At 40.2% G+C, this 14,896-nt stretch overlaps 2 protein-coding genes across 2 annotated transcripts in view; both read left to right on the plus strand.

The window, feature by feature from the left end:
- The first annotated feature begins 844 nt into the window (after positions 1-844).
- LOC118821049 (Ig-like V-type domain-containing protein FAM187A) lies at positions 845-2,110 on the plus strand. The gene has a single exon (XM_036589456.1). The coding sequence runs from the start codon at positions 845-847 to the stop codon at positions 2,108-2,110; it is 1,266 nt and encodes a 421-aa protein (XP_036445349.1).
- Positions 2,111-6,007: 3,897 nt separating this feature from the next.
- abi3a (ABI family, member 3a) overlaps positions 6,008-14,896 on the plus strand; it is a 30,945-nt gene continuing 22,056 nt past the window's right edge. Inside the window, exons 1-2 of the mRNA XM_036590310.1 lie at positions 6,008-6,186; positions 10,393-10,563. Coding sequence (XP_036446203.1) covers positions 6,055-6,186; positions 10,393-10,563 — 303 coding nt within the window. The 5' untranslated portion in view covers positions 6,008-6,054. The remainder of the gene's footprint in view (positions 6,187-10,392; positions 10,564-14,896) is intronic.

Raw genomic sequence — 14,896 nt, forward strand, 5'->3', positions numbered from 1 at the left:
TATGAATAATTCAGTATCTGCTATGAATAATTCAGTATCTGCTATGAATGATTCAGGAACTGCTATCTGACTAATGTAAGTTATAAGAATGAGGAGTCTGTACAGAAACTTACATTTTAAGAGGTTAAGAATTCAGTTTAAGTACAAGTGTCCACTGTGTTCATTTTAAAGGGGAATTCTACCAATTTTTCAAATTTTTGCAAAACTCAGTCTTTAAGACATAAACCAAGTCATTCAGAGTGGTTTGGTGTGAAACGCTCCATTCTAGACAAACTAGAGTCAGAACCAGACGTCCACCTCTGAAACCTCCCTCACAGAAAGTTATTACATGAAATGGTTACATATATTTTATATGATTTTGTAAAACATTTTTGGCTTAAAAAGTATTTGAATTCATTTTTTAATCCATTCATGGTGGAGGGATACATGCAGGGCACTGTGAGGCAAAATAGTCCCCAAAGAAAACTTATTATTTCAGATTCTTCACTATTTTCCATCATCAACATTTAATATAAACTCAGAAGACTCGTGTAGGTTCACTGGTGGTTTTGGATAGTAAATAAAATGTCTATATTTGTGTTGTAGTCATGGCGACCCCTGGTTCCTATCACCACCACTGTAAAGACATCTGAACCATTTCACACCAAACCACTCTGAATCTCTCTGTTTAAGCTGGAATTGCACTGAAATTTTGAAAAAGTGGTGAAATTACCCTTTAATGTAAGACCCAGTTCACAACCACAATCAAATGTTCTTCATAACATCACAATGGGAGAATATCGCCATGGTTACAGCCAGCACACAATAACAATGTACCACATCAGCATTTTACAAGGTGACTGAAATGTTTCACTGGCCACTGTTTCTCCTGTCCGTTTGGACACTGTGCCTGTCTTTATTAACAGCCTATCAGGCCCCTGAAGACAAGGAGGACATCTTCACCAGCAGAGCATGTCCTGCGTTCCTCGTCTTCGACAGCGTGGCGTACCCGGCTGATATGACCATAGAGTTGCCCTGCCACTGTAAGCCAGAGGAGGCGCTCTCAGTCGTGTGGTACTACCAGAAACATCTCGGCACTCAGGACACCAGAGTGCTGACTGACTTTGCCGGCACTGCCATCGTGGATTCGTCCAAAATTGGTAGAGACTCGGATTTGCGTGGACGATTTTCCATCCGTTTGTTCAGCCTTATCGTCTTCCGGGTGCAGGAGGACGACTCTGGTCATTATATCTGCGGCACAGCTTCGGGGGAGTTCTTCTACGGCTACGATGTGGACGTCCAGGTGGTCCGCCAAGTGTTGTTTTCTTGGAACCTTGTTCGGAGAAATGAAACGAAACCTTCTGAAGATGATAGCAGCCCAAATAAACCTTTCCAGGTGTTTGCCAGTCACTGGCCGTGGTCCGTGTGCGATCGCTGTGGCGTGAGAGGCGAACAGACGCGAGTTGGACTTTGCTATGTCGTGAGCGAATACCTGCAGGTGAGGTATCATCGCAAGTCAAGCAACGTGACCTCTTGCGGTTCCTCTGCGGTTCCTCTAAGCTTTGGGCTAGCTAACAGCGGCTATGGAGCAGAGCTTGTGGTGAGAGATTGCCACACTCCTTGCCCACCAAAACGTGCAATGGTCAGCCCGGAGAAGAAGGCCCTGCTGGACTTCCTTGGCTACGATGACCCGAAATCTCCAGGACTTTCTGTTTACTACCATAACCATCCGGTCGAATCAGATCTCGTGCTTTCCTGCCCTGGGATGAAGCCCCAGCATGCAGTGGCCTGGGATAAAGGCTCCACTCCGCTTTACCGTTCTCGGTTCATGGAGGGGTTGAATCAGAGCTCGCGTTTGTTTATAGACGTGGGTCACCACCTGCACATCAGACCCGTCCGTCTGAAGGATAAAGGCACCTACTTCTGCTGGATCCAAGGCAAAAAAGCAGCACAGATCAAACTCGGAGTGTACTCACGGCTGGGCCGGATGCGCAGAATCTCTGACCCGGAGTCTATCTTCGCCGTCAAGGCCATCCTGGTCATCTACGCGCTCCTCACTGCTGTGTTTCTGCTCATTATATCGCTCAGGTTCATGTGGAATGTTAGCAAGGAAGGAAGGGCCTCGTATTGAGAAATTACTCAAAAAATTTTTTGTTTTTCTAATAAACATATTTGCATCTCCTAATATAATGAAATTTCTTTGGTGCTTTTACGAGTGTGTCTCATAATATCAGCTGGATAGTAGGGGAGCGCGAGGAATGGCCTAACATGGGGCACAATTTAACACACACTTCTTATGTTTTAGAAGGTCAAACAACATGTGCTTTTGGCCACATTACCACATTTTCTAGCCCTGACCTCCCACCAAATTTCAGAGCGATTGGTCAGTGTTCTGAAGAGATCTGAGCCAAAGAGTTTTTTCAGGGCATGTAAGCCAGTCAAGTCAGCAAGTACACATTACTGTAATCCCCATCTTGTTGCCTATAATGCTGCAGCATGTAGTTCTTTATAGAACCTTTTGAAAATGGTTCTGTATAGTACCACACAGAATTATACTGAATTAACTTTGTTTGCCCTGATTGACCAGACTTTTCTACCAGGTGTTAAACTGACCCTCTGTCTGTTACAGTGAACCCACTCACGGGCTAAACTGGAACACTGCGCTTCCCGTCATTTTGGGTGGCATTGCACATGAATAGTAGGAGCCAGTAAATAAAATGTCTATATTTGTGTTGTAGTCATGGCGACCCCTGGTTCCTATCACCACCACTGTAAAGGCATCTGAACCATTTCACACCAAACCACTCTGAATCTCTCTAATCACATCTCGAACACTGAGATTTTGAAAAGTTGTCACTTCTTAACAGGATCAGTCGCTCCCTGCGCCCTATCTGGATATATTTGTGGGGTTTGCTGAGGAGGAAGCAGGGCAGTGAATCAAGACCATTTTAGCCACTAAATTCCACCCTGAAGACAGCTGAGACAGCGGGTTCATGAACTTCAAGCAAGGCTCACTAGGGGGCGCTCTGATATCAGTCCAGCGCAGCAGGAGAGCAAGGCCTCATTACAGGCCCATCATGCACTACAGCTTTTTTAGCTTTTAGCTTTTAATCTTGATATCAGTAATTCAGTTTGAACAAGTAAAAACTCGTCAATATCATATATAACAAACTGTAACAAGCCAAAATTCAGCTTTAACGGAAATGAATGTAAGATTTCAGTTCTCAACAAGAATTCATGTTTTTTGCCAGTTTGTTTATTTATTTATTTATTTATTTATTTATGTATTTAGGCCATTCTCCAGTAGAAATAATTTTTTTTTTATTTCATCCCAAAACTAAATAATCTTAATATGTCCATTAACATCTCCTATTATCATATATGCAGAAAGGAGAGCTTAATTCAAACATATGTTACAGTCACTGGTGTTGTATAAATATGGTGTAACACCAGTGACGGTGACTCCAGTGACTTTCTGGTTAAAACTGAGGATTCTGTAAATTGGCTGACTCATTGGTGATCAGGTGACCTTCTTCATTTAAAATCAGTAATAAAAATGATATACGTCATTATTTTGACTAAATTTTAATTACCCTGCTATCGAAGCACAAAACACCAGTGACACAAGTTCTGAGCTGCCTGATAAACACAATTATTAATAAATTAATGAAATATAGTGAGCGAGTGTGACTCGCCTTCTCCTGCCTTGAGACGCTTCCTCTCTGATGAGCCTCGACCCAAAGAAGCAGTTTAATAGAGCTGAAAATACTGTTAAAATGTAAAATAAGAGTCCTGATAAGAGTCAGCAGTGACCACAATCTCTGTGACAAATGAATTTTTTGAATAAAATACATATATTTTTAAATGTAGTTTAGTGTTAATGATATATAAAGTTATCATGAATCTGTTTTATACAAATTCCAAAGTTAAACCTCTTAAAAATATTGTTTTATATTAAATATGGTTGAAAATCGGTTTTGTGATGAGCTGTTTTACAGATGCAGAGCGACTAATAAACAGGATAAGAAAAGAAAATTCAGAGAATCATAAAAGAAAAGAGTTATTTAATCTCAGGTCGACTGTGTAAATGTTCATACTGACTTTTGGAGCTGTGCCTCATATTTTAATCATCTTTTTAAGCCCTGGTTTCCAACTGCAACTGGAGAACGACCCACTAGTCTGTAGGCTGTACTGAGTGAATATTCACAGATAAAAACTAAAGCTTGAAATCCTAATTATTACATATTCAAGTTAATTTATTACAAATTGAATTGCAATTGTTTCTATTCCTGCTTGAACTGATTGAACTTAATTAGCATTTCAACGTGACAGAATATTTACCTGGTAGAACAGAATCTCTGGTGTGAGGCTGCAGGGCTCCCTCTACTGGCCACAGGCTGTACTGCGTTATCGTGTTACTTTCAGGGTCAAATATGAAAGCAATACAGTCCCTCACTGCTCTGTGTGAGCTGACAGAAAGCTGTGTTAATAAGGAAATGAATAAAATGCGATTATTTTTCTGAAACACTTGCTTGGGTCACATTATTGAAGAAGAATAAACAACACCAGGCGCGCTGTGTGTCTTGGTCAGTGTGGTGGCAGTTATAACAGCGTCGATTCACATCAGCAGTGCACAGAACTCAAACCCTGCAACATAAACAGGGATATTGCGCAACCCCTTCAGTAGGCTAGCAGGCTGTGTGGAAGAAGAAGTAGATTAGATTGCACTTTCCTTTCCCCACCGACAGACTTCTGCTTCGACAGTGAACAGGGAACTGAAGTGTGCTTCTTATTTTTATTTATTTATTTTATTTTTTATTTTGAATGATATTTAAACAATCATGTGCAGGGGTTGCTGATTAAACATACAGGTGAACCTGTTCAAATGAAAGGGCGGTACATCCTGGACATCCACACTTAAATAACAAAGTAAAACCAAATTAAAAATGAGATAAAAATAAACTGGAAAAGTGCATTTCATGAAGAAAATGCAGAGCGACTGCACAGCCTAATGGCCTATTTTAGGTGGTTGCTAGGGTGTTGCTATGTAGTTGCTATAGTTCCCAGGTGGTTGCTAGGGTGTTGCTATGGTATGCCAGGTGGTTGCTAAGTGGTTTCTATGGTATCCCAGGTGGTGGCTAAGGTGTTGCTAAGTTGTTGCTATGGTACCTCAGGTGGTTGCTAAGATGTTGCTGTTGTATGCCAGGTAGTTGCTAGAGTGTTGCTAGTTGGTTGCTATGGTATCCAAGATGGTTGCTAGGATGATGATAGGTGGTTGCTATGGTATTCCAGGTGGTTACAAGGGCGTTGCTAAGTGGTTGCTATGGTATCTTAGGTGGTTGCTAGGATGTTGCTACGGTATGCTAGAAGGTTGCTAGGGTGTGGCTATTGTATGCCAGGTGGTTGTTAGGGTGTTGATATGGTATCCCAGGCGGTTGCTAGGGTGTTGCTAGTTGGTTGCTAGGGAATCCCAGGTGGTTGCTAGGGTGTTGATAGGTGGTTGCTATGGTATCCCAGGTGGTTGCTAGGATGTTGATAGGTGGTGGCTATGATATCCCAGGTGGTTGCTACTGGCATGGTTAATAGGGGTTGTTAATGGACGTGTCCTATCATAACAGAAGCTGGGTGCACAAAATATTTTTCAAAAAGGTTTTACAGAGAACCATGTACAACACGTTCTCCGTCAATCTGAAGAACCATTTCACCATGCAAACAACACTTTAATCATGCAAAGGGCTTTTTGAGTTTCCATGATTCAATACAGAACCATTTTCCTTCCTAAAGAACACTTAAAGAACCATCTTTTTAAGGGTGAATGACCTTATAAATCATAAAGATTCCAGTTCACTGCAGAAGAGCATATAATGAGGAACCAACACCATCACTCTGGATTTGTGGATATGAAATCTGCCCAATAAGGTTAACAGTTTCATAGCCTCAGCTGTTTCGACTTGAATTAGTGTCACTGTTTAGGAAGCGCTCTCTCCCGCCCCCTAGCGGCGCCTATAGAAAAACACACCCACTCAGAAGCAGCCAGAGGGCTTTCCGGAGTTGCTCTTTGCACCGTGCGTCGCGATGAAGGACCAAAACTGCTCCGAAGAAGTGGCCAAGATCCTCCAAGAGGCTCCCACCGCTCGGCAAGCGCTTCTGGACAACTACAACAACCTGCACAATGTGGCCAAGTACTGCGAGGACAACTACTTTAAGGTGAGGAGCTTCCTGCGTTCTGCTGTGGCTCAGGTTCAGCCTGAAGGTTCGTGTTAAAGGGGAATTCCACCGAGATTTTCAAATTTCCGTATAAATTCAGGGGTGGAGGTATAAACGAAGTCATTCTGAGTGGTTTGGTGTGAAACGGATGTCTTTACAGTGGTGATGATAGGAACCAGGGATGTCAGCAATGCAAATAGAGCTTTTATTTACTATTCAAAACCACCAGTTAACCTACACGTGTCTTCTGAGCTTTTGTATGGAATGTTGATGATGGGGAAAATAGTGGAAAATCTGAAAATATAAGTTTTTTTGGGGACAACTTTGCCTAAATATATCCATCCACTATGATTGGATTAAAAAAAGATTCATTAAAATATGTTTAGATCACAATTTTAACACAAAACTACTGTTAAACAGTGTGAATTCATAACCATTTCATGTATAACTGTCTGTGAGGGAGCTTTTAGAGGTGGACGTCTGGTTCCCTATCACCACCACTGTGAACAATTCTGACTCTGTACGTTTCTCTAGAACGGAGCATTTCACACCAAACCACTCTGATGCCAAAATTTTGAAAAATTTGTGGAGTTCCCCTTTGATGCAGTGTATGGGCCTAAACCCATACTTGAGTAAAAAAAAACATCCTCCAGATCTTCTTAGTCCATCCAGCGCCCATCAGCGGAGGAACTGACGTCTATCAGACTCTTTTTCGACCCTTTTTGGTTTAATATAAAATAACAAGGCCTCAAAGTGAGCAAAGTGACCACAGAATGAAATTAAACCCCTCAACAGAATTAGGAACTAAACGCTGAGGGAACTGAGCAGGACGCTGATCACTTTCTGCAACCTATACTTGTGTATAAGTAAAATATTTGAAACTAGAAGAGCACAAATCCTTAACATTTTCTCTTGATTGATATAATTGCAAATAATTGAGTTTAAAGGAATAGTCCACCAAAAAAAAATTTCCCTTACATCAAACGTAGTCGATCAGCGAAGGCACAATAATGCAGGTCTATTTTCTTTAACTTCCATTACTTATTAGACACATTAGCCTCATATCTCCAGTCGGGCTGCTTCTGAACATTTGAGGGCCTTAAGTGACAGCCCACCCACCCCAGCTGGTTTATATGCAAAGACATAAAAGAGTTCATGTTTTCAGTAAAAGGGTATTAAAAGCGAAAGAGAATAAAACAACTCTATACTGTATTCTATGTACTTTGAAATATCATTCAAACACTTTCCCCAGAGCATGTTAATGAGCGCAACAGCGCCCCCTGCTTTACGCTTTGCCTTCACAAGATGTTGGATTGGTTTAGAAATTTGACTTTTATTTGCTCCTACCTGCATTTTCTCATGGTTGTCCCCAGATGTTCTTGTTAGAGAGCACATCTGGACCTGCGGGGTGGACAATACGCTGATATTTTATCATTATCGTGATAAATTGTCACAATATGTTTTTCTGAGCACATCGTCGATATCGTCAGTACTGAAACAACACTGACCAGCCGCATGTTTCGTTATAAACTGAGCATAAATAGTGGTTTTAATTGGATTTAGCGCAGCACAGTTTGTGAGAGGTTGAATAAAAATCATTGTAGTTGCAAGTTTATTGTGTTATTTTTAGTAGTATTTTTTAAAAGTGGCACTACAGCTTCTATTTTGTGATGCATATCGTGTATTTTGAAAATGTCTTCAAGTATCATGATATAATATTTTTGCTGTATCGTCCATCCCTGCCTTGTGAGACTACTGCTCGTATCGCTTATAGCCAGAACCGACCCTGGCTCCAGTGCTAAACTGAAGAGACCAAACAAGTTTTGTCCAGTTGACGATGTTTGATGTAAGGCAGTATACAAATTTATTTTTGGTGAAATCTTCCTTTAACTCAGAGATGCTGTCTTTTCAGTTCAAGTTGGAGGTGTGAGTTCTCCGTTGCTTGGCAATTTCGACCTTTTTTGTGCATCATGTGGTCAGTTTTACCTGCTCTGGCACCTACTAAGCTGTGTGGAATCATAAAAGCTGTAATCGAAATGTTGAGTTGAATCAGCTTAGTTTGAGCACCAAACTGTGCTGGTCAGTGGCCCTTCAGGGCCAGATGTGAGCTCCACTGGTTTAGTATGAGAACATTACCTGAAACATTTTGGCATAACTCTGAGTGATTCAGAGTGGTTTGGTGTGAAATGGTTCAGAAGTCTTTACAGTGGTGGTGATAGGAACCAGGGGTTGCCATGACTACAACACAAATATAGACATTTTATTTACCATCCAGAACCCCCAGTGAACCTACACGAGTCTTCTGAGTTTATATGGATACTGATGATGGTAAAATAGTGATAAATCTGAAAAAAAAAGTTTTCTTTGGGGGCTATTTTGCCTCACATGTACCCCTCCACCGTGAATGGATTCAAAAGAATTATATTATAACTTTTTTAATATATCATAAACAGTGTCTCAGTCATCAGGCAGTGAATTCATAACCATTTCATGTAGTAACTTTCTGTGAGGGAGCTTTTAGAGGTGGACGTCTGGTTCCCATCACCACCACTGTGAACAGAACATTTCACACCAAACCAGTCTGAATGACTCTGTTTACATCTTAACCAGTTAATTATGCAGAAACTTTGAAAAATCAGTGGAATTCCCCTTTAAGCCTAGCCTTAGACTAAATTGCAATGCCAGCGGTGAATCGCCTTAAAAAAGTATCTTTAGTCTCGGCTTAGGCTTAATTTGGGTTCGGCAAACAGGCTCCATGTTATCGCATGGAAACAGTCAGACTGAGCTTAAACTGCACCCGCCCTGCTGCGAACGTCACTCAGAGTGAAACTGGCTTTGAGGCCGAGCAGTAAAATGACAAGCGTGACTGGAGAGGAAGTGGAAGGTTTCACTCTCTGACTCTCCTTATAAGGAGCCCTGTTGTCAGAATCAAACAATGCCAACATAAGGTGTGAAATCAGAAAGAGAACTTTGCATAACTCATAATAATAGAGATGAAACCTGAGTTAAACCTCATGCTTCTCAGTTCAGTATCAAAAATGCGGATGGTGATCAGAAGCATGTACTTACAATAACAGACCGCATCATCTCTTAAAGGGGAATTCCACCAAATTTGTCAAAATTTCTGTATAATTCAGCGATTGAGATGTAGACATTCAGTCATTCAGGGTGGTTTGGTGTGAAATGGTTCAGATCTCTTTACAGTGGTGGTGATAGGAACCAGGGGTCGCCATGACTACAACACAAATATAGACATTTTATTTACTATCCGAAACCACTAGGAAACCTACAGTCTTTGGGGCTTTTATATCATTACTGCCAAGCCATAACTTTTTTTTTGCCTAATTTGAAAATTTCAGTTACCTTTTGTGTTGTGTTAAAATTTCATAATAATTAGACCAACATTAATGGTCCAAAATTGCAAATAAAAACGATCTTGCTCCTCTAACTTTCATTAGAAGTTAACAATGTTTTGTTCTTCTCTTATAAAGTTAGCAATTTGGCGATATGAGTTGATGATAAAATAATGATAAATCTAAAAAAAAAGTCTTCTTTGAGGGCTATTTTGCCTTACAATGCCCTGCATGTACTGTAAATAGATTTTAACAATATATTTTAGGCCAAAATCTTCTCAAAACTATCAGAAAACAGTGTGTCAGGCAGCATTTTCTGGGGGCAGTCGTAGGCTGGAGGTTAGGGATCAAGCCTTGTGACCGGAAGGTCGCCGGTTTGATCCCCTGAGCCGACAGTACGTGACTGAGGTGCCCTTGAGCAAGACACCTAACCCCCAACTTCTCCCCAGGTGCTGTGGATAGGGCTGCCCACCGCTCCGGGCAAGTGTGCTCACTGCCCCCTAGTGTGTATTTGGTGTTTTACTGCACGGATGGGTCAAAATGCGGAGGTGAAATTTCCCCGTTGTGGGACTAATAAGTGTCAGTTAACTTCTTCATAACCATTTCATGTAGTAACTTTCTGTGAGGGAGGTTTTAGAGGTGGACGTCTGGTTCCTATCACCACCACTGTGAACAGTTCTGACTCTGTAAGTTTCTCTAGAACAGAGCGTTTCACACCAAACCATTTAGAATGACCCTTTTACATCTTAACCAGTTAATTATGCAGAAATTTGTAAAAGTCAGTGTAATTTAGCAGGTTTGGAAGCTCTAAAGGTAAAACTGGGTTGACTTCTTCTGTTCTCTGCTTCTACAGGCCGGCGCTGATACATCTAAAGCTCTTGAGGAAACCAAGGCCTTCACCACTCAGTCTCTGGCTAGCTTGGCCTATCAGATCAGCAACCTAGCTACCAATGTGCTCAAACTGCTGGACGCCCAGAGCTCGCAGCTCCGCCAGATCGAGTCCTCCGTCAACCTGATTGGACTGGTATGGATTTCAGATTAATCACGTGGTTCCGTGTCTTTTCAGTCATGCTTTCTGAAGTTTTTTGAGGCAGGTTTAAAAAAGCCTAATGCCCTTTGATTTAAATGTTTTACTGTAAGCGTGTTAAGTCCACCTGTTTTGAGCCGAGAGTTCGATGTAGTGTCTAAGCACTGTTACAGTTTCAAAACGTACTGGTCACTCTGCGGTCCACACAGTCCATAAACTAAGCTGCAAAAACAGCCCATGTTGAATTCACTGTTTTTGCGACTTCACAAACATGAACTCATTTACATATATCTACCTATACCAGTTTAGCTCCGCCCGTTCACACTGAAGTTATAAGGAGTGTTTCAGCCTGGACTGCTTTTAAACAAAGCACAATACAGAACAGCCAATCTAAACATATCTCATTTACATATTTCAGTCTAAAAGGCACAGTAAAAATGTCCTGTTTAATTTTAAGGCATATAGAGAGTTTGGAAAATGTAATATAAGTTATGAAATAAAACCTGTATGTATGAACTGTGCACAAATATGATAAGTGGACCTCAAGGGAAAAAATACAAAACTAATGTAAGATTTGGGCCCTTTAAAGGTGTTTTGTTCTCAGTGTATGACTGAAAGCTCTAAAACACGACCGTTTCTTCCTATTTGTTTACCTGTTTATCACTTAAAGGGCCCCCAAATCCCACAATTTATATTTCTCTATTTTATTTGTCACTGGATGCCCATTTATAACATTTCTGAGAAGCATCAAAATCAGACTTTTTTATTTTTTCTTGCCCATTTTCCAACCTTATTGTACCTTTAATACTCATAAATGTAAAGGTGCTCTGTTCTGATTGGCTGCTCTGTATTGCACTTCATTCAAAAAGCAGTCCAGGATGAAACGCTCTTTACAGCTTCTGCGTAAATGGGTGGAGCTAAACTGCTTTAGGCTGAATAAGTGGACATTTAAATGAGTTTGTTTTTTTTTTTGACATCACAAAATCAGTGAATTTAAATCAGGCCTAGTTTCTGTACTTGTACTGTATGAACTAGGAAATAAGCGGCATGTCAGCGTTTACATACTGCGTCAAAATTGCATTTCTTAAATAAGAGGAATTTTTGTTTTTCCATGATACAGGCCCTTTAAACATGACTTTTCTTTCTGTGCCGCTGGAGCCGCACAACATATTATTTATTATAAACTGGTATTGCTTAATAACCATTAAATTACACATAAATTTTGGGAATCAGTGGGATTTCCCCTTTAACTTAGTACATTCCTTTAAGTGTGGTGTGAACCAGGGCTCAGTACTGGGGACCTCAGTAAAGTCTGGCTGTTTGCAGGGGCCTTTAGCAGGGTAATCTCAGCTACTCTGAGTCTATTTATTCGCTCCCCCTTCCTTTCGTTTCCCTCTGTTTCCTCACTCTGGCATGGACCCGGCATGGCATTCCAGAAAGCTCCGTGCCCGGCCTGCCTAACCAGGTCACCTGAGACAGACTGCTAAAGTGGTTCTCACAGAGGCAGAGAATGAAAGGACCAGTGTTCAGATGCTGGGAGGCTAAGCGCTAAATGCTAACCCTGATTGATGTTGTCTATTGTCTGCTGTGCACCCAGAAAAGGCCTGAAATAGGGGCGCCCCTTTTCCACTGTGTGAAGGTCTGCAGGGGGAACAGAGAGAGATCTGCGTTTTAGGAAGTGTCTAATCTGTTAGCCTGGCTGCGCTGTCAGTAACGAACAACACCGCAGCACATCTATGAAGGCTTTGTCCAGATAAGGGTCATTCTCCATTTGCAGTGGGAATTCAGGTGGATACATTTTTTAAAAAAATCAGCTTCTTTCATCCCAAAACTAAATAATCTTAATATGTCCATTAACATCTCCTATGATCATATATACAGAACGGAGATTAATTCCAAACATATGTCACAGTCACTGGTGTTGTATGAATGTGGTGTAACACCAGTGACTGTGACTCCAGTGACATTCTGGGTAAATGTCACTGACTCATTGGTGATCAGTGTATTTTAAATCAGTAATAAAAATGATATATGTCATTATTTTGGCAAAATTTTAATTACCCAGCCATTAAAGCACAAAACACCAGTGACGCATAGAAGTTCTGAGCTGCCTGATGAACAAGATTATTAATAAATTAATGAAATATAGTGAGCGAGTGTGACTCGCCTTCTCACGCCTTGAGACGCTTCCTCTCTGATGAGCCTCGACCCAAAGAAGCAGTTTAATAGAGCTGAAAATACTGTGTTAAAATGTAAAATAAGAGTCCTGATAAGAGTCACCAGTGACCACAATCTCTGTGACAAACAAATTTTTTGAATAAAATACATATGTTTTTAAATGTAGTTTAACGTTAATGATATAAAAAGTAAACATGAATCTGTTTTATACAAATTCCAAAGTTAAACCTCTTAATAATATTGTTTTATATTAAAAATGGTTGAAAGTTGGTTTTTACAGACGCAGAACGACTATGAAAAATCAGAGAATCATAAGAGAAAAGTGTTATTTAATCTCAGGTCAACTGTATAAATGTACATACTGACTTTTGGAGCTGTGTCTAATATTTTAAGCATCTTTTTAAGCCCTGCAGCCTTTGTGACATAGTTTCCCACTGCAAATGGAGAATAACCCATAATTAAATGCTGCTAATTAAGTTCAAACCCAGTTCCATAAAAGTTGGGGCAGTGTGTGAAATGCTAATAAACACAGAAAGCAGTGATTACTAAATTCTGTTTGACCTGAATTCAGTTGAAAACAGTACAAAACATGATATTTGCTGTTTTACCTTATGAACATTATTGGTTTTTCTAAGTATATGCTGATTCTAAATTTGCTGCCTCCAAAAAAGTTTGGAAGGGAGCATTTTTCTGCTGTGTTACGCCTCCTTTCCTGTTAACACTTTTGGAAGTGGACACGCAGTTTTGAAAGTCTTTAAAAGTTTTTAAAAGTTTTTTGCTATTCTTCTGTCATACAAGTCTGCAGCTGTGCAGCTGTACAGAGCTTTCACTGTCGTATTTTGAGGTTAGTAAGGCATGTTTTCAGTGGGAGACACTTCTGGACTGTGGGCAGGTCAGTTTAGCACCCTTACCACACTCTGTTTACACAGACATACTGTTGTTACACGTGCAGGATGTTTCTTTGTGTTGTCATGTTCAAATAAGCATGAACATCCCTGAAAAAGACGGCATCTAAAAGGCAGCATATGTTGCTGCAAAATATGTTCAGTGTTAAAAGGGAAATCAACTGATATTTCAAAATTGCTTCAAAGTTCAGTGGTTGAGATGTAAAGAGTCATTCGGAGTGATTTGTTATGAAATGGTTCGTTGTAGAGAAACCTACAGACTTGGATTTGTTTACAGTGGCGATGATAGGAACCAGGGGTCACAATGTCCCACAGCACAAATGTAGCTATCCAAAATTACCAGTGAACCTACACGTGTCTTCTGAGTTTATGTGTGTAATACATAAATAATATGTATACAAATAAATTAAAAAAAAATGGTAAAATAGCAGAAAATCCAAAAAATACGTTTTTTTGGGGACTGTATTGCCTCACAGCACCCTCTTCGTCATGAATGGAATTTAAAAATCATGTTTTTAGGCCAAATCTTTATAGCAAAACCACAGTAAAACAATGTCTCAAGCATCACACAGCAAATCAGTAACCATTTCATGTAAGAACTTTCTATGATGTAGCTTTTAAAAGTACTTAATGCTTCGGACATCGGGCTCCTATCACCACCATTCTGAGAAACTCACTCTAGGTTTCTTTAGAATTATGCATTATATATCAAAATGCTCCGACTAACTTTGTTTACATCTGAATGATTGAATTATGTACAGCAATTATGATCAATTATTTAGTTACCAGTATGAATTGTGTTCCCCTTTAATGGGGCTTTCACAGATGTGCAGGTTATCCACTAAAACCCATTCATACTATGACAGATGCTGGATTTTTAACTTTACGCTGGCAACAATCAGGATGGTCCTTTTCTTTTTTGGTCCAGAGGACACAATGTCCATTATTTCCATAAACAATCTGAAAGGTTGACTTGTCAGAACATAGTACACATTTCTACTCAGCATCAGTCCATTTCAGATGCCCAGAGAAGTCGGTGGCGTTTCTGGATGTTGTTGATATATGATTTCCACTGTGTATAGTGCAGACTTAACTTGCATTTGTGGATGCAGCGATGGATGGTGTTTATTGACAACATCTGTAATGTTTGCATGTATTTGCATCAGTGCAGTTCTGTGTAAAACTGACAATTATATCTAAAGCTATTCATCTGGACAGTCCAAATGTATTTGTTCGAAAAAATACAT

The sequence above is a fragment of the Colossoma macropomum genome, unplaced genomic scaffold, assembly GCF_904425465.1.
Source record: "Colossoma macropomum unplaced genomic scaffold, Colossoma_macropomum, whole genome shotgun sequence".
NCBI classification, from domain to species: Eukaryota; Metazoa; Chordata; class Actinopteri; order Characiformes; family Serrasalmidae; genus Colossoma; species Colossoma macropomum.

Bases quoted from the DNA above. Each gene is read 5' to 3' on its own strand.
- LOC118821049 (XM_036589456.1), top strand. From the start codon at position 845: ATGTTTCACTGGCCACTGTTTCTCCTGTCCGTTTGGACACTGTGCCTG.